Genomic DNA, 27,098 nt, shown 5'->3' with positions numbered 1-27,098 from the left:
GCAGTGCTGTGTAGATTACTTACAAATTGTAGTCGGTTACTGATTCCAAATTACATGACAAAAATGATAGTAACGTCACGTGTAACGTAATCCAATCCATTACATTACACATTTAAGGTAAGGTAACATAAAGTGCATTAAACATTACATTATGTCAGGGTTTTCCAAACTGGGGTTCGTGAAGGAACTGCAGGGGGTTTGTGAGTTTAAAGGTGCAATGTGTAAGGGGTCCCCTCTCCATGTCAAGTCGCCATTATGCGCTACAGAGTGCGTTTAGTCACTATGTTGTTGTTCTTCTAAATCGTTTGTGTTTTTAGATGCAGCTTGCATCCTCACTACGTTGAATACACACGTAGTAGTAGAAGTAGCCTAGTTGTCGTCTGGTTTATTAGAAGCAGAGACTGTTCTTTGTTAGAAGTAAGAAAAAACCTCATTGCTTCACACAGGCTACTCTCTGCTGTCTCAGACGACGACATCTTTGTTTTTGTGTCAGCCAGACGGCCACCGTAGCTTCTCTGAAAGGGAGGGGTGTGCGCCGTTAGTTGCAGTTCACAACCTCACCGCTAGATGCCACTAAAATTTACACATTGCACCTTTAATGAAAAGCTAATAATTAAATAAATCATAAAAATCTACAATTAAATTAAAATATTTAAAATAATAAAAATTCTAATAAAAATGTTTAAAAGAAAAAGGCATTTCAAAGACAATCCATGGTTAAATGACTTAAGTGATAATTCAAACAATAATTGAGTTCATCAGGAATTGATTTTTTATTTTACACAATTAATTTAAATGCAGGACAAAATTAATTTAACACTGCAGGATACATGTCTAGCCACATACTGTAATGTAATGACACTATGAATACTCCTTACATAAATCATTTTTATGTAAATTATTTAAAATTGTAATAATTTATACTATACGTATCAATGTAAAGCTGCTTTGACACAATCTACGTTGTAAAAAGCGCTATATAAATAAAGGTGACTTGACTTGACTTTGTTTTTGGCACACAAACTTCGATATTCAATGTCTTTCTATATTTTGAGAAAAGTAAAAGTAGCTTATCAATGGAATTATATGATTTAGTCCAGTAAATGTACACTGAAAAGTCAGCCATGATATTTTTGATACCTGTATTACATTATGCTGATTCAGAAGATGCCAGATCTGTCATGTAATCTTCATTCACTTCATTAATTGCAAACTATAACCCAAAAGTCAAATGCTGATTATTCCACTCAAAAAAAAAAAAAAAAAAAAAAAGTTTTTGTCCTACAAATCTTTTATAAATTTTTTTGTACTCAGTCTTACAACTTTTGTACTTTAACTTTCTTTCAGATTTCATCTCAGGTGGTCCCTGATATTTATTCAATTGGAGTTATAACTCGCCCTGTTTTACAGAAACTTTATTATGAATGGAATTTTATTCATGGAACAATTTTGTGGTTTCATATGCTCCACAGTAACTTATTCAGTATTACACCCACACATGCAGATGCGAGGCGAGTACTGCTAGGATGGAGCGGATGTGAAGGAACAAGAACAAATGCTTTGTTGTCTCATTCTGCCAATGAAAGATAGAGATGAGGAGGAACAGAAGACCTAATGCTTTCTGTGTGTGCAGATTTAGGGACTGGGTGGTGGAGAGACATTGGAATACAAGCCTTAGGGGTTGTGTGTGCGTGTGATGGCTCCCAGTGGGTGAGCAGAGCTCAAGTGCCAGAGAAGAGGAAGGGTCTGACGTAAGCCTGCCAAAAACAGCTGCGATAGAGACGGAGGAGGGCGTTACAAAGTGTGCATGTGAGGGGGCAAGAGACAGTCAGAGGGAGGACACCCCGAGAGACACTTAGAGGGAGACATTGGAAGTGGGAGAGAATGTGTGGAAAAGAAGGTGTGAGAGATATGATTCTGTGTTGGAACTGGACGCTAAGACATTGAGGAACAAGGAGACGTCCTTGAGGAGACGGGAAACCAAGGAGCAACCTGGACTGAAGACTAAGGAAAACAAGGGCTAAGAAAGTGTAAGAGGAGAAAGAAAGGATATCTAAGGAGGAATAAAGCAAGAGAAGTAGAATGGGTTGTGTCTTCAGCAAGCAGCGATGGGCTAAACAGAGGAATTCCCAGCCCTCGGATCCCCCAAAAACACGAGACCTCACAGAGGATGCAGAGATTCTCAGCTTAACAGAGGTATGCGTGTCTGTGTGTGTGTGCACATGGGGTCATATATAGGTAAGAAGATCTCCAGGCAATGATTGCTGTGGGTCTTCCTCAATGCTTATGTTTTATGTCTTCTGTAAATCATTCTATATTTGCAATCTTTAGAATCAGGGGTTTTCAAATAGGGGTTTGTTGACCCTTGCGTGTCGATGAAGAACGTATGTAAAACATATAGAACTTGTTAGTTTTTACTATTTGTAACTTTAAAACTTTATAACTTTGTAACTTTATAACAATGATATGATAGTTAATGTACTTGATAAGTTATCGAATTAACACTTCACAATGAGGTTCAGTTTGTTAAAATTAATGCATTAGTATCATGAACTAACAATTTGTACAGCGTTTATTAATCTAGTTTAATGTTAATATACTGTTGTTTAACTTTAATTTATGTTCATTCATGATACATTAATATTCATTTTAAACAGCCTGAAATGTTAAAATGTATGTAGAAATTAACATTAATCTAGATTAAAAAATCATTTAAAAGTACTGTTTGTTAATGTTGCCAAATGCATTAACTAGGCCTATAATTGTTATACACTGTCCGGCCAAAAAAACATTTATTTCTCTTTGATGGAAATAAATGTTGTGATGTTATTTCCATCAAGAGGTGCATCAATTTTTGGTCAAGATCTTGTATTGATAATGCAAGAGGTGAGCACTCCTCCAGCACATCCCAAAGACTTAAACTGAGGTTAAGGTCAGGATTCAGAGGTGCCAATTCATGTGTGGAAATGATTCTTCATGCTCTCTGAACCAATCTTTCAGTTTTAACCTGGATGAATATTGGCACTGTCATCCTGGAATATGGCCATAATTACATCTTCTGACATGATTGTTTAAGAAATGAAAAGCTACACACTCCATCTGTTAGGGTTAAAAGAACCATTGCCAAACATAAAACATGCTAGAAACATAATACAATGATCCACTCATAAGCATTTGCGTATTTAAATATAAAGTGTTTTGTTTTTTTGTTTTGTTTTTTTTACTCTTGGGGTTCCTGAGTTGGTTGACATTCCATATGAGTGCCCCCCCAACAAGATTTCAGGTTAAAGTTTATATTTTAAGTGCTGTCAGTGGTCACTACTTGTTTTAAGTGGTTCTGTTAATAATATTTAGACTGCTGTCACTGCTCATAATGCAGTTTAATGTACAGTACAAATGAAAGTGAAAGAAGTGTATGTAAAACTATTTTTGCTGTAAGGATGAATATTAACCGAATATTCCTGTCAATGAACATTTACCCCCATACACAAGCGCCCACTCACAATCACACATGTCCGTCATTAGGCGGCAGGCTGACGCTTTGGGGTCAGACAGCTTTAGTATGTTATGTGCCCTTAGAAAACTAACCTATAGGATGGAAAAATGAGCCACCTCAGAGATTTAGATGCATGTAAATAGAATTAGGGAATATTTCCACTTCACAATTCACTGTATGCCGTGACAAACACTTACATGTCATCTGTGTGCAGTGCTGTTGACATAAAAAAGGAACATATATTCCATAACCACTCTCAAATAGCCAGATTATCATACCCATCCAAGCATACACACAAACGCATACGTTTCCTAGGGGTCCTGTGGTCAGAAAGACTGGTTAAAAATAGACAGTGGAATTCTGGGACGGTGGAAGCATACCTCGGCCTTCCCACCTGCTCCCGTCTACTCCTGCCCGGAATGTGAGTGTGTATGTGCGCGTAAGAGAATTCCAATTAGCAGGGCCAAAACTCTATTTCAGAATGTCTGCAGCAACAGTAGCAGAGTGGGATTTTTTTGGGGGGGGGGGGTCTCTCTCTGTCATAAGCCTGTACGTTTGACTTTGGGAGAATTCTAGTAGCCTAACCTAAACAGTGAGTTCATTCTGCTCTCTTCAAAGAAGTGAGAAGGCATGAGGAGAAAGCTGTGTTGTTGGATATGTGGAGGGAAATGCTTTATCCATGAGCCAACCTTTGGCTGCAGAGAGAGAGAGAAGGGTGGAGAGCTGAAAAAGTGCTTGTAAAGAACCATATTGAAAGAGAAAAAAACATAAAACCAGAGTTTCCTTTATATCTGTGTGTTTTACATTTAATATCTGGATGTCACAGGCTTGCAGTATGTAAACATAACCTCTATGAAGGGAACTTTTGCACTAGCTTATAAGTGAACTGTTGTACATGTGATTTTTAAAACATCATCTGTTATTGTAGAACAGTTATATTTCCTCAGAAATACTTAGGCAGAGCAGTTAAGGTGTTATACAGCACACATGAATCACGCGCTTCCTAATATAGCGATTGTTTACTTCCCATTTACAGCCTGTAGATGGCAGCATTGTCTAGCGGATAAACCTAACAATGTTTTATAAAGGCCTATACACTGCATTTCAAAGGTTGGGGTCAGTAAGATTTAAAGAAATATTTTTTATTCAGCAAGGACACATTAATATGATCAAAAGTGACAGTAAAGACTGTCTAAAGTAATTGTTAAATTGTTATTAAAAATAAATATATTTCAATTAAATGTTGTTCTTTTGAACTTTCTATTCATCAAAGAATCCCTAAAAAACGTATCATGGTTACCACAAAAATATATTAAGCAGCACACCTGTGTTTGCTTGAGCATCAAATCAGCATATCAGAATGATTTTTGAAGGATCATGTAACACTGATTTTTACTGTATTGTTTTTACTTTTTGATCAAATAAATACAGCTTTGTTGAGCATAGGAGACTTACAAAAACATTAAAAAATCCTATACTGACTGCAAACTTTTGAAATGTAGTGTGTATATATATGTCTTATAAAATATGTCTTTAAAATCATTATACCATTTCATAAACAAAATATTATAATTGCTATGAATTTCCTATAGCATTCATAATATTATGTTAATGAAATGGTATGTAGACGTAATTAGTTGTATTAAGTAGAAAAAGAATCACCTATTTGCAAGAGTCATGTCATTCAGTGATTGTCAAATCATCCAACTGTCTTATGCAAAATCTGTTCATTGCATCAAAAACAGCTCTATCATCACATTACTCTTACCCAATACAAACATACATTTCATTTATCACCTCCAGTGATTGATTTATGCTCTTCATATCATCATGACTGGGGGCGTGTGGACGTGTGCTCAGTGCTCTTTAATATCATGTTTGTGGTTGGCAGATGTGTTTGGGTTTATTTCTTGCCAAATGTACATAGATCCCAATATAAATACATTTGTGAAAATTGATCTGCTACTGTATAATTTTGAGGCCTTTGTGTGTGTGCTTACATATGTAGTTGGGGAAAATGGGTTCACACTCCTTTAAAGAGAGGGACTTCAAGAAGAAACACCACTGTGCTGTCTGCAGACAAACCCTGGACAGCCATGGCATGTACTGCAGAGGTGAAACACACATTTGCTTTTCTATTATTACTTTACATTTACTTCTGTTTTTGTACTTATTAGTTAAGTCTCCTGCACCCTGCTCCAATGTATGTGATTTCAGGTTTTACTATCTTTGTGGGACATTTGGTCCCCACATTGTAGGCAAAACCTGCACACACATATAATGTACATCAATATTTATTAATGTAATCCACATTTTCTCCTTGCAGAGTGTAAAACTGCAGTGCATAACAAATGTGAGGAAAAGGTATGTTTCTTTCTCTTGCAGCTGAAATGCTGTTACTACTCTTTGCTTATAATGCGAAGTACAGTGAATATGGCTAAACTGTGACTGGCACTAGATTTGGCTATAAACAATAAGGAAATGTGGCAGAAAAATAGATCCGCTTATTGTCAATGACTGTGTGTGTCCTTTTAGTGCCATATGTTCATCATAGTGGCTTTTGGTCTTGTGCTGTTTGCCGCTCACAAATATAGTACAAATAGATCTAAATCAGATGAGTTATGAACTCTGGTTATCTTTGGTATTAATAGAAATTGCAATCAGTCACCGGATGCCATCAGTGCATCACGGATATACACTAGCGTATCCACACGCGACACGCCACAGCTGTTCCTCTCGTTCTCTCCTTCATTATTTCTCCTGCACTCTTTCTTTTTTTCTTTCTCAGTAAAAAAATGGTGTTCATTGAACCACACAAAAAAAAATTAAGGCAACACTTCCCATTGCTTATGTTTTGAGTTTAATTCATTTATTATTATTTTAAGTAAATGCCTTGCCTCAACTTAAAATATCAAGTGTCAAAACAATGCAATCATAATTATTCATGCTGGTAAAAAAAGGTCAATGGGACTGGAATACAAAACCATTTTTAGTGTTGTTTCACTATTAAATTAAAATAATGCATTATGCAATTTACTATGCTAGCTTGCTAGCTATAGTTGATTTGATATTGGCTAATATTTGTTTAATATATATATATAATATAATATAATATAATATATATATATATATATATATATATATATATATATATATATATATATATATATATATATATAAATTATATGTACTGTGCAAAAAATGCTTTTGTCTTGTTTCTAGTCCAAATATCTATTTTCTGGACATTGAAAAAATTGTCTTGTTTTCAGAAAAAATAAGTCAAAATTAAGTGAGTTTTTGCTTAAAACAAGCAAAATAATCTGCCAATGGGATAAGCAAAATAATCTTATTTCAAACCGAAAAACAAATGGGGTTGCTTACCCCATTGGCAGATTATTTTTGCTTGTTTTAAGCAAAAACTCACTTAATGTTGACTTATTTTTTCTGAAAAAAAGACAATTTTTACTTGTCTAGAAAATGCTTCTTAATTTAAGAAATTTTAAATATTTGGACTGGAAATTAGACAAAAACTCTAAGTAAGAAAAGCATTTTTTTTTTTTGTGTGCAGTGTATATATATATATATATATATATATATATATATATATATATACTGGTAACACTAAAAACTAAAATAAGGTAATGGTAATATTAGTACATTATAGTTAACATGAACAATGAAAATTACTTCTAAAGAATTTATAAATCTTAGTAAAAAACATTTACTAATACATTATTAAAATCTAATTTTGTATCTGCTAATATTATTTAATGGACCTGAGCAAATATTTACAAAGAACAGTTGTATTTGTATTAACTAACGTTAACAAATATTAATAAATATTGTAACAAATGTATTGCTCATTGTTAGGTGATGCATTATTTTAATTCATTATTTAATGGCACCTTATTAAAAAGTGTTACCGGTTTAATTAATGCAGGTATCATGAGCTAACAATGAATAATCAAGTAAATCTTTGGACATTTTTAAAGCATCATTTACTTGATCTTTTTCCAGTGCATGCCCATGGTTTTAGAGAGAGAGGGAGAGAGGAAGAGTTGGGTGGTAGCAAGAGAGTCAGAGGATCAGAAAGAGAGAGAGAAAGAGAGGAGAGCACTCGTGTGTGTGTGTATGTGTGCTGTAGGAACTCTAGAAAACTGGACTCATCTGAGAAAGGTACAGACACTTTTACTTTTTAAACAAAGGGGTTTCATGTTGCTTTTTGCAAAAGTTAATTATACTTTTCATTTTGGATGGTATAATCATTTTTTTTTGTGTTTGAAGTGAGAAAATGATCTGTTTGGCACAAAGAGAAATACTGTAGAAAAGACAGATAATCACCATTTGATGAAAGTGGAGACAAGTGTAAGACACACTGACACATGAGAGATACAATCAGATGGTTATTAAGGATTATAGACAAACATTTATCTTTGTTTGTTTAGTGACTGAGAGTTTGAGAGCGTGTGATTGTGTCTGTGTCTAGCAATTAGTTGCTACCTGCTAAAACAGGATGTAGTTAATGAACCCCTGTGTGTTTCCTTATCCCACATAAAGGATTTGTTTTGTCTGCACTGTAATATGATTTTATCATTACACTCTTAAAAACAAAGGCTCTTTATTGGCATTGATGGTTCCATGAAGAAACATCTACAGAATCTTTCTATTGCTTTATTGTGGAAAATGATTCTTTTAAGAACTGTTCATTGAAAGGTTCTTTGGGGAACCAAAAATGGTTCTTCTATATGGCATCACTGTGAAAACTTTCACTTTTTGGAATCTTTGTTTTTAAGAGCGTATGTTGCAACATGTCAACTTTCAACAATTTTTGAGGAGGGCGATCCAAAGTCACTCTATTCTATAGAGCTCAAATAATGAATAAAATGAATTTTATAAGGCAGCAATGTAGAGAACATTACATTACATTGGCTTACATGGTGAAAAAAAAATACTCCTTCAGACTCATGATTTGAAGGAGGCACAGGCCAGCTGATCATCTGAAATAGAGTAGTGGAAATAGTTCACAAAGCCAGCAGGCATTTCATCCGTCCTGGATGGAGAGATCAGCTGCTTTTGTTTCTCTTTATATACGTGTCTCCACCCTCTATCCACATCTGCCTCCCTGTCTGTCAGTCTATCAGAATATCCAACATAACACTTTCACCCTCCAATATCCAGAATGGTGGTCAAGGGTTTCAGTGACAGATGCTCAAACTTTTACCTTCGGTTTACTCCAGTCTTAAAAATATTGTTACATCCTTGGCTGTTTATTTAATTGCATATGCTAACAAAAATGTATTAAATCCATATATAGCATATGTAAAATCATGTGTGTTAGAGTCTCTAAACTAATTACTGGTAAGGAAGCAAAGTAAACGTGTGCAAATATGTACGCACCCACACACTCACACACGGTGCTAAACAGTACCAGATGTCCCCTGGTGTGATGATAACCTAATGAGGACAGAGAGGATGTCTTTAAATGGAGAGTCACCCAGTGGCCCCAAAGTATGCTAGCTGCGTATGTGTATGTTTAAAACACTGGTATGTGTCTCTGTCATGGTCTCTGATGTCTAAACGCTCCATATCATGAGTCAAAGATGTTTGATTCAGTGTATCTGGTTTCCACAATACAAACCTTTCTCTGTCTTTATTTCTTCCAGGTCACTGTCCCCTGTGAAGTTATCTCAGATCCAGTGAGTATTGCTAATTTACTTCTATAACGTCTTATAACTAAGGATGAATTACATTTTTTTTTTATATATATATATATATATATATATATATATATATACACACATACAAACCCGATTCCAAAAAAGTTGGGACACTGTACAAATTGTGAATAAAAAAGGAATGCAATGATGTGGAAGTTTCAAATTTCAATATTTTATTCAGAATACAACATAGATGACATATCAAATGTTTAAACTGAGAAAATGTATCATTTTAAGGAAAAAATAAGTTGATTTTAAATTTCATGGCATCAACACATCTCAAAAAATCTGGGACAAGGCCATATACCACTGTGTGGTATCCCCTCTTCTTTATATAACAGTCTGCAAACGTCTGGGGACTGAGGAGATAAGTTGCTCAAGTTTAGGAATAGGAATGTTGTCCCATTCTTGTCTAATACAGGCTAGTTGCTCAACTGTCTTAGGTCTTCTTTGTTGCATCTTCCTCTTTATGATGCGCCAAATGTTTTCTATGGGTGAAAGATCTGGACTGCAGGCTGGCCATTTCAGTACCCGGATACTACTTCTACGCAGCCATGATGGTGCCTTTCCAGATGTGTAAGCTGCCCATGCCACACGCACTCATGCAACCCCATACCATCAGAGATGCAGGCTTCTGAACTGAGCGCTGATAACAACTTGGGTTGTCCTTGTCCTCTTTAGTCCGGATGACATGGCATCCCAGTTTTCCAAAAAGAACTTCAAATTTTGATTCGTCTGACAACAGAACAGTTTTCCACTTTGCCACAGTCCATTTTAAATGGCTTCTTTTTTGACCTATAGAGTTTTAGCCGGCAACGGCGAATGGCACGGTGGATTGTGTTCACCGACAATGTTTTCTGGAAGTATTCCTGAGCCCATGTTGTGATTTCCATTACAGTAGCATTCCTGTATGTGATGCAGTGCCGTCTAAGGGCCCGAAGATCACGGGCATCCAGTATGGTTTTCCGGCCTTGACCCTTACGCACAGAGATTGTTCCAGATTCTCTGAATCTTTGGATGATACTATGCACTGTAGATGACGATAACTTCAAACTCTGCAGTTTTTCTCTGAGAAACTCCTTTCTGATATTGCTCCACAGCATTGGGGGAATTGGTGATCCTCTGCCCATCTTGACTTCTGAGAGACACTGCCACTCTGAGAGGCTCTTTTTATACCCAATCATGTTGCCAATTGACCTAATAAGTTGCAAATTGGTCCTCCAGCTGTTCCTTATATGTACATTTAACTTTTACGGCCTCTTATTGCTACCTGTCCCAACTTTTTTGGAATGTGTAGCTCTCATGAAATCCAAAATGAGCCAATATTTGGCATGACATTTCAAAATGTCTCACTTTCAACATTTGATATGTTATCTATATTCTATTGTGAATAAAATATAAGTTTATGAGATTTGTAAATTAATGCATTCCTTTTTTATTCACAATTTGTACAGTGTCCCAACTTTTTTGGAATCGGGTTTGTGTATATGTATATATATAAACCCAACATTTAGGTTAACTGTTTGGGGTTTGAGAGACTCCTTTTTAACAAATGCTTTTTAACAAATATCTTAAAAAAACATATTTAACAGTGCATCTACATTGCATTTACATTAATTCAATAGTGGAACTGACATATCTAATGTCAACTCTTATACATTCAGTAGGTTAAAATAATGTTTAAAATAGAGTTTGTCTGGCAAAATGGAAGCTGGATTTTTTTTTTAATAGTGTTTCCTGCATGAGAAATGTTACATTACCTATGTTTGGGGTCTCAGAGACGCCAGGTATAAAACATTAATAAATTCAATGCATTTTCACATGTTAAGATTTTCTGATTGATTATACACACTGTCGTCCACTCCTGCTGGTTGTTTACTTTCTTGTATTTTCTAAAATGTGTTTTTGCTGGGGTTAAATATATCCCAAGCAGAAAAAATTTAATTTTATTGGATAATATAGTGATATATTTTTTTGAAAAGTGCATGCCTGATTTATAATACAACAGGGGGTTAAAGTTTCAATAATTTATTCTTGCTGGGTTTTGGTCTTATCAGAGGAATATAATAAAACAATTTGAAAGGAAATAAGAGGTTCATTTTAACTGGGTTATGATTTTACTTTTTTTTTTAACTTTAGTTAGTGTGTAATGTTGCTGTTAGAGCATAAACAACATCTGCAAAGTTACGTTGCCTGCCTTGTACTCACATTCTCTTAACTCTGATCTCTCCTAGCCTCCATTTCCAAACCAGCTTAACATCCCTCCCAGGTAAGAGCCAATTTTATAAAGCTAATTCCTAATAATCCTGGTTGGGATGACGTGTGGGTGACGAAATAGGCAAATTTCTTATTTTCAAGCGTGAAGTTCCTTCAGGTTTGCATGTGTTTGTATATGAGTACTTCTTTTTTGTATGTGTGTTTCACAGTAGAGACAGCATGGAGAGTGTTATGGAGAAGTTGATGGGCAGTCAATATGATTTCGATCTGACTTACATCACTGAGCGTATCATCTCTGTCCTCTACCTGTCTGACCTGGAAGAACAGCATTACAGCGCTAACCTTAAAGAAGTGGCGGCCATGTTGAAATCTAAACATCAAGACAAGTTCTTGGTCAGTTGTATTGTTGTTTAAAATCATTGTTGAGTTTTAATTCCATACGAATCAGCACTCTTATGTATCTTTTACTCCTTCTCAGCTTATAAATCTGTCAGAGAAACGGCATGATATCTGCAGGCTAAATCCAAAGGTATCTTCCTGCTCTTTGTTATTCCATTATCTAGATTTGCAAACAACCACATTTAAAAGTCACTCAATAGCTTGCTTGTTTTGATGTATGGCTCTGATTCTGTATTTTTGGGATGATCCCTTCCCCTGCCTCAGGTTGAGGAGTTTGCGTGGCCCGATCTACATGCCCCGCCCCTCGATAAAATATGCGCTGTGTGCAAGACCATGGAGAACTGGCTTAACTCTGACCCCCACAACGTGGTTGTACTTCACTGCAAGGTTGAGATCAGAAGTTATTTAATTTTTAATAAAAGAGCTAAAAGTGTCTAAATGTCATCACAGTCTTATTAAATGAATAGATCATCCAAAAATGAGATTCTGTCATCACTTACTTACTCCAAAGTTGTTCCAAACTCATATGACTGTCTTTCTAATGGAAAAGTTTAGACTAATGTACTCTCTGTTTCATGCAGTTGCAATGAATATGGACTGAAGTGACAGAAAAGCACTATAAAAGTAACATAAAAGTAGTTCATACAACTGTATTCCTAATATAATAGGATAATTCCTAAGATTATCTTCCCCATAGTGGGGTGATAAATGTTGTGACCAGATCAGAGTCAGCGAGTTAAACTCAATAACTAGATCAATCTGATTCAACTTATAGACTTGTAAATGATGACAGAATTTAAATGTTATCAAATTTTCATGTCATAGAAATTATAACCCCAAATTAGTATTAGTTGTTGAACATATTGTTTCTTCTCTGTCTATCTTACTTTCTCTCTACCTGTTACTTTCTTAGGGAAACAAAGGAAAAACAGGGGTGATTGTGGCAGCTTACATGCACTATAGCAAAATATCAGCTGGGTACTTACGCACACACGCACACGCACACACACACACACACACACACACACACACACACACATATAAAACATAAACCATAAAACATGGGATTCCATGTTGTATGGGGACTTTCCATAGACATAATGATTTTAATACTGTACAAATTGTACATTCTATCCCCTATAGCCCTAACCCTACCCCTAAACCTACCCATCACAGAAAATGTTCTGCATTTTTACATTTTCAAAAAACATTTAGTATGATTTATAAGTTGTTTTCCTCATGTGGACCAAAAAAAAAAAAAATGTCCCTGCAAGGTCAAAAATGTCTGGTATTACTATCTTTATGGGGACATTTGGTCCCAAATGTCCCCCATAACTTAGGGTTTACCAGGACTACACACACACTAACACTAACCAGTTATGGATATTCAAAATGGGTAAGCTACATCATACATTTACACTACCATTCAAAAGTTTGGGGAAATTAGATTATTTATTCAACAAAGACTAAAAAAGTGACAGTAAAGACAGATTTCTGTTTCAAATGCTGTTATTTTAAGCTTTGCCATCACATAAGTAAATTATATTTTAAAATATATTTAACAGGAAACTGTTCTTTTAAATTGTAATACTATTTCACAGTATTACTGTTTTTACTGTATTTTTGATCAAATAAATGCAGCCTTGGTGAGCATAAGAGACTTCTTTCAAAAACATTTACGCAGTACCTATTCATTATAATTCATGATTGGTATTCATATGACTCTTACTGGTGTATGTGTGCAGGGCAGATCAGGCTCTCTCGACAGTTGCTATGAGGAAATTTTGTGAGGATAAAATCTCTTCCTGTCTCCAACCATCTCAGAACAGGTATGACCAATGTTTATTTCTGTTTGTTCTGGAATAACTTGTTCTAGTTTGGCCACGATGTTCTTTCTGTCATCGCAGGTATATATATTATTTTGCCGGTCTTCTCTCGGGTGCAATAAAGATGAACAGCTCACCACTGTTCCTGCATCAGATTCATATTCCAGCTTTGCATAACTACCAGTCTGGAGGAGGTACAAAACATGCCTGTTCAATCAAACCCAGGCCTTATTTTGTCTTGTCTGTACTGAGTTTGGGGAGGGGGGAAAAACTACAGAATTCTATGTAAATGTTTTAAATGTGTTTAAATATGTTAAAGTGATAGTTGAACCAAAAATGAAAGCATCATTTACTCACCCTCATGTCATGTCCAAACCTGTGTGACTTTCTTTCCTTGGCAGAATACAAAAGAAGATATTTTGAATAATGTAATTCTGATTTTGCTTATACAATGAATGCCAGTGGGTTTCAAAACAGCTTTGGTCCCTGTTGACTTTTATTGTATCAAAAACAAACAAACAAACAAACAAACAAACAAAAAAAAAAGACATTTTTCAAAATATCATCTTTTATGTTCTACATTAAGAAAGAAAGTCATACAGGATTGGAATGACAGAAGAGTGAGTAAATAAATGAATGTAGCATTGTTGTTTTTCCTCATATTTTCCATTGCATTTTGAAGGTTACTCTCCCTTTCTGAAGATCTATCAGTCATTGCAGCTGGTCTATTCTTCAGGCAAATAGTAAGTGGGTCTATTTTATCAGTCTTGTTAAGTGTGAAATGTTTTTCAGGCATGGTGGTCACTGTGTGCTATTGACCTCAACCGTCTAAAAATAACCATTTTAATAACCACCATCCTGCTGTTTTTAGCTGCTCTAAGCTGGTCTAATCTGTTTTAAGTTGATCTTGATCTTACTCTGGCCAAACTGATGTTGCTCATCTCCCAGCTGTGCCAAGCTGGTATTATGCTGGTCAACAAGCTGGTCTTCCAGCTGAAAAGTGCCCAAAACCCCTCTAAAACCAGCCCAAAGACCTGCCTAACCAGCTTAGACTGGTTTAAAAAAAAAAATTCTGCAGGAAATCCAGGCAATGTGAGTTTCAGTCTGGCTCATAGTGTGTCCAAATCCCATTTCCCCTCTCTTCTCCTCATGTCATGTCTTGATTGACCTATGAAAACAAATCAGATATCATACTTTGCTGACTTCTTTTTGCTTATGTTACAGTGATATTCAGAGCCCTAACAGTAAGATGCTGTGTGTGAATATTGAACCAGCTCTACTGCTGAAGGGAGACATCCTGGTGAGGACTCTCAAACTTTTCACATGAGTAGATTCTTGTTAAATTAGATTTTCCGAAAACCTGCTCACTAGCCACTGCTTTGAAAGGAGAGAATATTTCTAAATACATATTTTAAAACATCATCCCATTATTAAATGTATGATAAGACACCAGAAAATCGCACGCAATGCTTAGGGTTAGTATTTATCAAAAGCTTTAACTCCAGTATTAAACTTCAGCTGAGAAGAAGTGTGCTATTAATTTGCCAAGTTTTCTGACTTAAAGGGTTAGTTCACCCAGAAATGAAAATTCTTTCATTAATTACTCACCCTCATGTTTTTCCAAACCTGTAAGACTTTTGTTCATCTTCAGAAGACAAATGAAGATCTTTTTAATGAAATCCAAGAGCTTTCTGTCCCTCCGTTGACAGCCTATGCAACTGCCACTTTCAAGCCCCAGAAAGGTAGTAAAGACATCATTGAAGTAATCCATGTGACTTCAGTGGTTTAACCTCAATTTTACGAAGCAACGTGAGTGCTTTGTTTCCTTTAAAGGGATAGTTCACCCAAAAATTAAAATTCTGTCATCATTTACTTGGCCTCATGTCATTTCAAACCCATTTTAATGAAACCTGAGAGGTTTCTGTCCCTTCATGGAAAGTCCAGGTTAACCAAAACATAGAAAATTCAAAAAGGTCTTAAAGGCATTGTAAAACGAATCCATATGAATTGAATGGTTTAATACAAGTCTTGTGAAAAGATATGATCACTTTATATGATGAACAGATTTAATTTAGGCTCAGGTTTCATTAAAATATCTTAATTTGTGTTTCGAAAATGAACAGAGGTCTTATTGGTTTGGAAAGACACAAGGGTGAGTAAATTATGACAGAATTTTCAATTCTGGGTGAACTATTCCTTTGAAAAACCCAAGCCACATGTCTGGATAAGAATCTCACAGACACCTGGTGGGCCATTAACCACCTAGCAGCCAACCAGAACACCGTCTCTTCCGCATAGCAACACTTTTGTAACCACTCAGAACACCTTAAAAAACACTTAGCAACGCCCTGGCAGCCACCCACAACACCCAAGCAATGTGTCGGCGAGTTTTGTGCAGAAAAGCACCACATTTTCTTCAGTAAAAATGTTCTTCTGACTGTCTTTCTTTAGGTGAAGTGTTATCACCGTCTCTCAGATGTGTGTAAGAGAGAATGTGTGTTCAGAGTCCAGTTTCACACCTGTAGTGTTCATGGATCTCAGCTTGCTTTTGGCAAAGGGGAACTTGACCATGCTTGCACAGGTAAATATTGGCACTGTTTGTTTGACTGCCCACTCCAGTAATAATGTGTGTTTTCTGTATTATTATTCTGATTTGTGTTTGTGTGTAGAAGATCGTTTCCCTGGAGACGCCACAGTGGAGTTGCTGTTTTCTTCTGGCCCGCAAAAGAGAGGTACACATCTATCAACTGAACTCTTCCACCATTCCTCCATCCGTTAGCTCTGTCTTAATGCTCTATGTGTGTGTTTGTGTGTTCTGAGGTGGAGAGGTGCAGGGAAATGAGCTGGGAGTATCTGTGGATCATGGCACCACAGATCCTGTTGTGCGTTGGGACTCGTATGAGAACTTTAACCTTCACCATGAGGATAGTGTTGAGGGTATGTGCACTCAGTCTAGCAAAAAACCTGTGGTTTGCCAAGGTACAAGCTACGCTGTATAAAAAAAATATATATATATATGATTTATCATCACATCTTTTTCACAAATCTTAGGTTCACAAATGTTGTTCAGATAACATAATATCTTGAGATTCTGTTGAATAAACTAATCTTTTTCTTTGCATCAACTCAAATTTTTAGTTTAAATGAACTCAATTTTAAGGAAACCAGGTTAGGCTACTTACTTGAAAGCAGTTGAACTAAACTGAAAAACATAGTGATGAACAATTTTTTTTTTTTTTTTTTTTGAGAATCAGAGAATCATTTATTTGAGGCGGTCCCAACTGGGAGAAATCGTGTTCTAGGACAAAAGACACAGACATTTTTCATACACTCCAAATTCATGACACTGTAAATAATATGGTTTTGTCTATGTATTTCCCTGTGATCTGTAGATATCTGTCACACACGGGGGCCTTTAGATGGTAGCCTGTATGCTCAAGTGAAGAAGCGCCGAGCACAAGGCTCCAGTCCCAGCAGATGCCCGACCTCCACCAAAGCCTCCACACACTTACCCAGTCATTCCTCACCTACTCCTCCTACTCAACTCTCCATCCAGCCTCCCTCACACAACAAAGACGCAAGTCGCTCCTCTGCACCGCCCGAATCCCTCTCTCCACTTCCAAGAGAAAAAAAAAGAGAGAAGGACGAAGACAGGGAAAGACACAGAGAAACCGCTATACTTGACGATGGCGACTGCTCTCCCCTGAGACCAGATCGGCCTGTTCAGTCTTGTTACGGTCGCCCGTATTCCCACACACATTCATTTTGTGGCCCAGACCTGACTAGCCCGAATGTGCTTACACAAACGCTCCACCCCAAACACCACACACTTCCCTGCAGCCGCACTGGCCCACTGCCAGTCCGAGACCTGTGTGTATCCCAGCCGGATCTTTTATGGGAGAGAGGGCGCTGTCTGCATCATCCCTACCCAGAAACCATTAGACACCTGTACTCATTTCCCCCTCAAGAAGCCCACTCTCATTCGCCACTTTCCCACTCACAGTCCTCCCATTCCCACACACTTCCTCTACAGACACGCGCATTCTTCACTGGGGAGGCATGTCCTGTGTTCCATTGTTCCGCCCTCCCTCAGGGCCGTGCCCACATCTCTCCTTCTCCGTCCCCTAATCAGTCACTGCTCTCCAGTCCATACAGAGAGTTACGTTACAGCACAACATCGCCAACATCGTGCTCCTGCAGGGATTGTTCTCACTTACGAGAGGACATTGCCCTCCACTCTTTACGTGGCAGAGAATTAGAAGCTCTACCTTGGTCTAGAGAGGCGGAGTTTGGGATTAGGAGGGAGGTGCCTATGCACTGGAGGGATGGAAGGGTGGAGTCTCATTGGGAGGGAGTTCAAGAGGCCGAATACTGGCGGCGCAAAATAGCGATGTCACCAGTAACATTATCATATGGACATTGCCATGCTATCCCAAAACAAGATCAAGCGGTATATGTCACAGACACCCAACCCGAACATATTACCCCACTCAGTCCATATCCCAGCCCTCAGAGCAGTGGCTACCACAGTCCGCATCCACCTTGTCCCTGCTCTCCACAACCGCTCAGAGAGAGTCCTGGTTATGCCTCCATCAGTCATTCCCCAAACTCCTCCCCCATTGCTGTCACACCATCTCCAAAACGAGCCAATCAGAACAGTGCCTCAGCTGAAGAGATTCAGCTTGACCTTAATGGTAATTACATTTCGTTTTTAAAACAATTAGAAGTATATAATAGAAATATTTGAGCTATAATATAATGCAAATTAAGTTTCAGACTGTATACTACTGTACAAAAGTTTGGGGTCAGTAAGATTTTTTTTTAAAGAAATTTATACATTTATTCACCAAGGATGCGTTAAATTGATCAAAAGTGTCAGTAAGGACATTTATAATGATTTCTATTTCAAATAAATGCTGTTCTTTTGAACTTTCTATTCATTTTAGAATCCTGAAAAGGATCATATGACACTGAAGACTGGAGTCATATCTACTGAAAACAGATTGCCATCACAGGAATAAATTATATTTTAAAATATAGAAAAATAGAAAACATTTTAAATTGCAATAATATTTCACAATATTTCAGTTTTTACTAGAGATGCAACGATACTAAATTTCTCAGCTGATACCGATAGCGATTATTCAGAGTGATATCTGCCAATACCGATAATGATACCGATAGTTTGGGGGTTCTGCATTTTATACCTTATTTTAAATTAATAATTAATCATTATATTTTTAATTATTCTATTTTGAAAGAAATGCAAATAAAAACTTTCTCTCCATTTCATCAACTTGTTTCAGAGTAACTGGTATCAGTTATAAACAAACACATTACTAAAATGTTAATTGAGATAATATAATTACTATTAATATTGACCATCAAACTGGTTTCTTAGCATTTTCTCTACACAAAACACAAATTCAGTGCATTTTCCTGCCCTCTTTTGATTGACAGGATATATCGGCCCTGACTATCGGCTGTTTTTAAACTATTGGCCGATAGCCGGTAGTTTGAAAATTTGCTTTTATCGGCTGATACCGATTATTGGCTAATATATTGCTGCATCTCTAGTTTTTACTATATTTTTGATCAAATAAATTTGGCCTTAACAAGCATAAGAGACCTCTTCCAAACCAAACTTTTGAACAGTAGTGTATATTGGGAGAGTTCAACAAAAAATGAAACTTCTGTTCATCACTCTCAAGTCGTCTGAGCAAGTATTTTTTTGAACCATATATTTTGTACAATGTACACACTGCTCTTTTCTATACACACAATTTGTTGGTAATTGATACTGTCGAGCTCTGAAAAGGACAGAAAAGTGACATAAAAAAAAAAATTACATAGTAAAAATTCCATATGACTAAATGATGTAAACAATGAAAGAATTTTCATTTTGGGCTGAACTATCCTTTTTACTTTTAGCTTTCTTCTCATTTCTAATCTGTTCTATTTTTTCTTTCTATTTTGTGTGTTTTGTAGATAGGAGTATTAAGGTCTTAGATGTTGATAAAAGTCACATTGAGGCCTTTACTCATCCTACCCGGGACAGGTAATTATGTTTCTTCATGTACATTAATCTCATGTCAACCACAGTGTTTATTTTGATAGCTGAAGATTGAATTTAATGTACTATCAACCTAAATCTTTCTGTGTATTCTAACAGTAGACCATTGGAGGCAGGAGAACCAATAAAAAGCAAAGCCCCAGAGGGTGAAACTTTCCCTGGGTCTCTGATCACAGTCAGTGGAGCAGAGGAAAAGATGAAGAAAACATCCATAATAGATTCTACATCTAACACCGCTGTAATTAGTAACCCACCATCATCCAAGGGTGTGGAGTTAGTGCAGGTACGAACACACAACCCCAGACCTCTCAGTAACTGTGTCCCAGAATCAGTGCAGGATAAAGGGGAGCGCCCCGGCTCATGCTACACCTCAACATCAACCTCAACAAGTCCTCAACCACCTCTTTGCTCTTCAGAGAGAAGCTCCACTTCTGAATTCTCTTCATTTAACACAAATACTGAAAGACAAAGCGTGACACCCTTGACCGACTGCAATGAGGAAAGCAGCAACAGTGACCTGACAACATCGTCCCCTGACCCTGATGGCTACGTCACACCCTCATTCCCTATAGCATCATACTGCTACCCTCTTCTGACAGTGCCTCATGTACCATACACAGGCTACACAGCAATTACCATCCCAGCCTCCTTACCCCAACCTCCTCTTCCTGAAAAACAACGTTCACCCCCCATTCAGAACGTGTCTAATAGCACTGGCACTTCCTCTGTAAAATCAACTGGAAAACCTTTTATTTTACCTGCCCAGTTCCATGTGTCCTTCTCCTCTACCACCAGTGAATTGCCTCCCACATCTAGTTGCAAAGTAACCCCATCTAGTGGTGTGGAGGAGCCAGAGAACCGCCTCAGCTCCAAGTTTGTTCAAGACAGCTCCAAGTACTGGTACAAACCTGGCATCTCCAGAGACCAGGGTGAGAAGATCTGCATATTCAGTGGTGTCAATATTACGTAACACATTTATTTGGCAGATTTTGTATGTATTCTCTCTTAATCGAACCCAAAATCATAGCATTGCTAGCCCTATGCGCTACAGTTTTACTATTATATATTAATAGTGATGCACGATATATTGGTATCATTAGAAACTTCTTTGATTTATGGGTATTGGGTGATATTAGATATTTAATTGCAAATGCTCATTTACCCTGTTTTTACATTCAGATTGCCTTGCTGTTATCAAACGCTCACCTAAATTGAATCTTTAACACTAATAATTTAGTAACACAGTAAAATGTCAAGTTAGTTTTTTTGTATAGTGCTTTTTACAATATACATAGTTTCAAAGCAGCTTTACAGAAAACCATGATGTTAATGTTTATAATATCTTAATATCTTTGTGCCTTATAGTCTGAGAGCAGATTAGAGCTGAGCGATTATATAGTTTAAATTTTGCAAAAATATTAACAATCAAGCAGTTGAGATTTGCTATGTAGTATATATCGCTTTTTTCTATTTTTTTTTTTTTTTAAGTGTTTAAACAAAATGGTATAGAGTTTTAATATTGGCCATTTATCAGTTATCAACTATAACATGAAAATAATTATCGATTTTCCTTATTGGTCAGAATTGCATCCAATACAGTTAATCGATACTCAGTGCAAGTAATAAATACCCAACAACTGCTTAGCAATGCAATAAAAAATTAAAAACCTGAGTATATTATGAGCAAATAAAATGTAGGAATCAAAACATTTAAAAATCTAGTTGTATTAAATTATCATTCTTTAGGAGCTGATGTATAAATATTGCTGTGACTCTATTAACAGAAGTAAAAAAAATATCTCTTTCCCCATTTAGCTATTGCAGTATTAAAAGATAAGGAGCCTGGCTGCTTCCTCATTAGGGATAGTAATTCATTCCAAGGCGCATATGGATTGGCCCTCAAAGTCACCACACCTCCAGCCCACGCTAGTAACCATGGTGAAACGGGCAACCCGCAGGAGCAGCTAGTTAGGCACTTCCTGATTGAGAGTGGTGCTAAAGGTGTGAAGATCAAAGGCTGTCAAAATGAAACATATTTTGGTGAGACCAAGTTGATTATGCCTGATTTATGGATGTTTTTCTAATGCTCTGTGTTGAAAACAGCGGCCCCTGTTGATTTTGTATTCTGATTCTTCTCTTTCCTCCCAGGCTCCCTGTCTGCTTTGGTGTATCAGCACTCCATTACTCCTGTGTCTCTTCCATGTGTACTACGGATCCCAGACAGAGGTCATGCAAACATGTAAACTTTTGGCAATGCATTTATTTTTTCATAGTGAGTGTATAATGACTGTCTGATTGTGTTTCAGACCTTGTTGGTGAATTGCAGGAGTTGCAAAGTGGAACTAATACCAGCACAGCTGCAGACCTATTGAAACAGGGGGCAGGTGAGTTTAGTTTTTATTTTATTTTTCTATGTATGGATGGTGGGAGGAAAAAAAACTATATATAAAAGTTTTGATCAAAAAATACATTAAAAACAGTATATGAAATATTGTTAAACAATTTAAAATAACTGATTTCTATTTTAATATAAATGTAATTTATATCTGTGATGACAAAGCTAAATTTCAGCATCATTACTCCAGTCTTCAGTGTCACATGATCTTTCAAAAATCATTCTAATATGCTGATTTGGTGCTCAAGATATTGGACATAGTGCTTCTTAATATTTTGTGCATATGATACTATTTTTTTATTCTTTGATAAATAGAAACTTCAAAAGGTATTTGAAATTTTGCAACAATGATCGATTTAATGCATCCTTGCAGAATAATAATAATAATGAAAATCTTACTGAACCCAAACATTTGAATGTTAGTGCATAAAAAAGAGCTTGATGATACACTTCATAGTTTATATTAGTTTTATTTCAAAATAAAAATATGAAACAAATGAATACAAAGTTCTGTCATGAAACTCTAGATGGCACAGGTTGATATGTCCTTAACTCAATCTGCTAGCAACCACATAATTCTCTATAGGGCACAGCTGATTGGTTCCTGCTGTATCTGTAGCCAATGAGCTCGTTGCAAAATCTTCAAATACTTGGTCAGCATTTGCTATAGCAGTGCAGCGCGCTTTCAGAAACCCTCCACCTTCCCCAGCTCCACCTGTATAGATCTGCTACATGTAATACATATTGTACAGCAGCAGCAAGTCTTACTTGCTAATAGCAGCGTGTCTTGTATGAATTGATAGTAGCAAGTCCCGTACTTGCTCTGCAGCAGCAGCAGTAACCAATAGCAGCAGCGTAGCAGATCTATGATTGCTAAACATATCAACATTGTCATATCCATTACCATGCCAAACACTCCAAGAGATGTCATGACAGAAATGTCCCTTTTCTCCCTCTAATATTCTACTCTCTCTCTCTCTCTCTCTCTCTCTCTCTCTCTCTCTCTCTCTCTCTCTCATTGTCAGCTTGTAATGTTCTCTACCTAAACTCAGTGGAAACGGAATCTTTGACTGGCCCGCAAGCCGTCTCCAAGGCAACCAAGTGCACTTTGAACCAGGAGCCTCGTCCTTCACCAACAGTCGTTCACTTCAAAGTGTCCACACAGGGCATCACCCTCACTGATAATCAGCGCAGGTACAGTACAAACACATATGTTGAATAACACTTATGTTTTGCTTCGCCAAGCAAAACAATTTACATTGTATCATGGCTTTATTAATAACACTCCCCAAGCATATTTTTAGCACCATCCTTCAAATATGAGATTAAAGTTACTTATTTTAGACATTCAAGTAAACCACAGGCCTTTATGGCTCATATCCAAGACATTAATCAGAGACACTGAAAAGTAAAAACAGTCTTCATTGTCATATTCTGTCCAAAAAAGGACACATGGCACAGATAAGCATCTAATCCATATCCTCATTCTTTGTCTCTCTCTCTCTTTATTTATATAGACTCTTTTTCAGGCGACATTACCCTATTCATAGTGTGACTTTCAGCAGTGTGGATCCGCTGGATCAAAGGTAAAATTCAAGATGGAATCATTAGGAAAATACAACTCCAATCTACAACATACTGCATTGTTCATGGCCAAGCCAATATGTATCGCTTTGAACGTAGTCTAGTGAAGATGGCTAGAGGAGAGGGTTTGCCTCTCACGCTGATCTAAGGCTGTCAACGTGCCATTATTTTTTTTGCACAAGGGCTCTCCTGCTCTCTTTTATGCCTCTCTCTTACTTGCTCTGCTTGTACATGTTGCTTAGCCTCTGTGTGTGTGTGTGTGTGTGTGTGTGTCTGTGTCTGCGTGCCAGGTGGATTGATGCTGATAACACTTCCTGCAAGTAAGTGCTTCTACTTATACACTCATATATTCTCTTTCGGTGTAGCATTTCTTATGTTTTCTGGAAGTTTATTCCCAAATATGTAAATTTAGGAGTGAGACCACATTTTTATGCCACTCAGAATAAGCAAGTTTCTTAATTTAAAGTGCCCCTTTCATGCTTTTTCGGATATTACCTTTCATGTAGTGTGTTTTATAGCCGTTTAGATCTGCAAAGTTTCAAATATCAAAGTGTATGACAAATGGAGTTATTGTCTCCCAAAAGAAAGAACCAATTCTAAACTGCCTGAAACGAGTTGTCAGTTATACCAGTCTTACTTCTTGCACAAACCTGTATGGTTTGTAACTAATTTACATAATACATAAAAAAAGTATACAAGTGCTAAGGGACACTCTGGAGCTGAAATTCAGATGTGGTAATGGCTGTTTTATTCCTGACACGCACTTTAAGAGGTAGACCAATCACAACAGACTGGGCCATCTGACCAATCAGAGCACAGTAGCTATCGTAAAGGAGGGGTTTAGAGAGACCGGATCCAGTGTTGCCAAATCCGCGATTTTGGGCTACTTTAACACTGTTGCCGCGGGTTGTTTTTCATGTCCGCAGGTTGAAGCGACCACAAATGACATGATAATTAGCCACTGGAATGTGAATTTTACAAGAACCCCACCAAAAACGCAGATTTTTCCCCTCAGAACGCGATTTTTACCGAGGGACCCCCCCTGAAACACGATTGGGCTAGTTTTGAGTAGTAATTGGGTGGGTTTTGTTGTGAAAACCTGGCAACCCTGACTGGATTCTTGATTGAACCGTTTCAGACACTGTGAGAAAATGAGGTGATGCTACAATGTATATTATGAGAAAATTAAAGTGTTTTTGACCTTAGATACATGTTAACTATAATAGTATGTTATACTATTATAGGAGACCTCCGAAACAAAATTAGGAACCTTTAAAATAGCATAATCGGGGCACTTTAACAATCTGTCATGGTCTGACACATACTTGTTTTCTATAGGATGTTTGGATTTGTTGCACGTCGCAGTGGTGGTTTGGGAAACGTGTGTCACCTGTTTGCAGAGCTCGACCCAGAGCAGCCAGCCACAGCCATTGTGAACTTCATCAATAAAGTCATGCTGGGACCTCAACAGCTGCGAAAATGAACACAGTATAGAGAGATGGAGAAAAACAAAATTGAGAGAACAAAGGACAAGATGGTAGTGCAGTGGATATTGTCAGTGTTACATTTATACACAGAATCAGTGTTTGTCATTATGCACACACACACACACACACACACACACAAATGACATTTATGACAACTCAGTATATGCAAGCTTCCACTTTTTCTCTCTTGGTCATGTGTAGTATAAATCAGTGAGACAAGGTCAGGGTAAAATTGAGTGCATTGTGAAGTGATTTTAAATTATATGACTTTTATTAAATAAAAATGGTTTATATGAGAAAAACAACAACTGGACATTTTCCTGGTAAAGCATATCTTATGGATAAATAAATGATAGAGAAAGTTTTTTAACACTCAAATCTATTTTGGGTTGAGTAAATGGGACTTTTAATCCTACCACTCAGGATGCCAAAGTGTACGACTGTTATTGTGTTGTTCTGTTTTTATTTTCATTGATTTTGATTTGACGTCCTTGTGTGTTTGTTTTTTCAGTTAAATGGTCAGAATGTTTTGGTAGTTTGTTTTCTATTCAAAATGCCCTTTACCAGACAATCATGTTTTCAGCAACTGATGCATTTTTAAATTAATATTTTTTTTTGGTATTTAAATAAAATATTAATAAAAATGGAAAATATGAAGAACTAAAATGCCTGGAGTCTCATTTTTTAAATAAAGTAACTGATTTCCAGTAATTTAGGTTTGCAGTCATGTTTGTGTTTTTTCTTCTTCTAAATTTGTTAATCATGTTGTGCTTTTAACTTATGTTACAGTTTAGTACAGACAAGCACTGCTAGTCTTTGCTTGTTGCCAGTTAGGCATAGTTCACATAGGTGTGGCATACAATCCTAAACTTGATCTTATATGATTAAAGCCATTTAATTAGGCTTAAAACTATTTTTCTCCTAGTAACCAGCAGACTGTAATCAAAATAGTACTTACGTGCTGTGCAAAGTGTAAATTAACAATATATTTATATTTAAGTGTGTGTTTATTGTGAAATATATGTGTAAGATATTAGCAAATGAAATGGGTCGCAATAGTTTGGCAGTTTCAACGTTTTGTTACAGCCACAATCTGGTAATAGAGTTGAAAAGACAAAAAATAATCACTGTAAAAGAGATCGACTAACACAAAGGATGCCATTGCAACCATTGCAACAAGGCACCAACTAGAGGGGCTGTTTACATTGTGCTGATGTGAATTTATTTTACTGTCACAAATTTTGATGACTTAAATACCATAACTAGCTATCAAATATCAAAACCAGCCCATCCTCATTAATAAATGAAATATGAGCATACTCAGGAGACTCTTCTTGAAGACACTGTCATTGCTTGTTTTGCAAACATACACATCCTGATTTATCATTTCACAGAGGTACATCGCTGATGCTCTGAGCTTGGGTTTTCTAATTCAACAAGACATTGTTCGACTACGGCAGCTTTTTCTGCATTTTCAAAAGGACGAGGTCCCACCGAGATTTGAACTCGGATCGCTGGATTCAAAGTCCAGAGTGCTAACCATTACACCATGGGACCGCACTGCCGTGAGGAGCTACTTCACGATAATTATTCATTATATGTCGTCATGAGTGTTGTTATGTACAATTGTATCGTATTAAATTGTGCGTATGTATGTGTGTTTATTGTGAATTTGCGACGTTTCCTTTCGGGCATATATATGGTGATTGGCTACCTTATTTAGCTACGGTCGCTTCAGGTTCACGCAAACCAACAGTATTTTTAGCTTGGTAAATCGTTTTAACCGTTGTGTAAGTTATAACGTACTCACTTTCATATTTGTCGAGTTTTATCAGCTTATTTTTTTTGCTTTCTTTTATTTATATTATTGCTAATAAGTATTTTCATATTGTATTTTGTTGCGC

The 27,098-nt window shown here is 36.7% G+C and overlaps 1 protein-coding gene and 1 non-coding gene across 4 annotated transcripts; one reads left to right on the top strand and one right to left on the bottom strand.

Moving 5' to 3' along the window:
• Positions 1-31: 31 nt before the first annotated feature.
• tns2b (tensin 2b) lies at positions 32-25,860 on the top strand. 3 transcript variants are annotated; one of them, XM_051896909.1, is made up of 26 exons: positions 32-2,196; positions 5,505-5,610; positions 5,823-5,860; positions 9,160-9,192; positions 11,448-11,482; positions 11,643-11,823; positions 11,909-11,959; positions 12,094-12,216; positions 12,743-12,807; positions 13,575-13,658; positions 13,737-13,849; positions 14,338-14,398; positions 14,880-14,955; positions 16,107-16,236; positions 16,325-16,387; positions 16,476-16,592; positions 17,048-18,349; positions 19,644-19,713; positions 19,828-20,657; positions 21,544-21,768; positions 21,877-21,954; positions 22,035-22,112; positions 23,149-23,317; positions 23,641-23,709; positions 23,998-24,027; positions 25,046-25,860. In XM_051896909.1, exons 1-26 carry the CDS (start codon positions 2,083-2,085, stop codon positions 25,188-25,190), a joined length of 4,386 nt encoding a protein of 1,461 aa, XP_051752869.1. In that variant the 5' UTR covers positions 32-2,082; the 3' UTR covers positions 25,191-25,860. The 3 variants fall into 3 exon arrangements, with proteins under 3 accessions (XP_051752869.1, XP_051752868.1, XP_051752870.1); XM_051896908.1 differs by having other exon boundaries at positions 11,640-11,823; XM_051896910.1 differs by lacking the exon at positions 23,998-24,027 and having other exon boundaries at positions 11,640-11,823.
• An 819-nt stretch (positions 25,861-26,679) lies between these two features.
• trnaq-uug (transfer RNA glutamine (anticodon UUG)) lies at positions 26,680-26,751 on the bottom strand. Its single transcript has one exon. It is a non-coding gene; the product is annotated as a tRNA-Gln (tRNA).
• Between the last annotated feature and the right edge of the window lie 347 nt (positions 26,752-27,098).

The sequence above is a fragment of the Ctenopharyngodon idella genome, chromosome 6 (assembly GCF_019924925.1).
Source record: "Ctenopharyngodon idella isolate HZGC_01 chromosome 6, HZGC01, whole genome shotgun sequence".
In the NCBI taxonomy this organism is placed as follows: Eukaryota; Metazoa; Chordata; class Actinopteri; order Cypriniformes; family Xenocyprididae; genus Ctenopharyngodon; species Ctenopharyngodon idella.
Note: the sequence above shows the minus strand (reverse complement) of the source record. Positions and strands in the feature narration are given on the sequence as shown.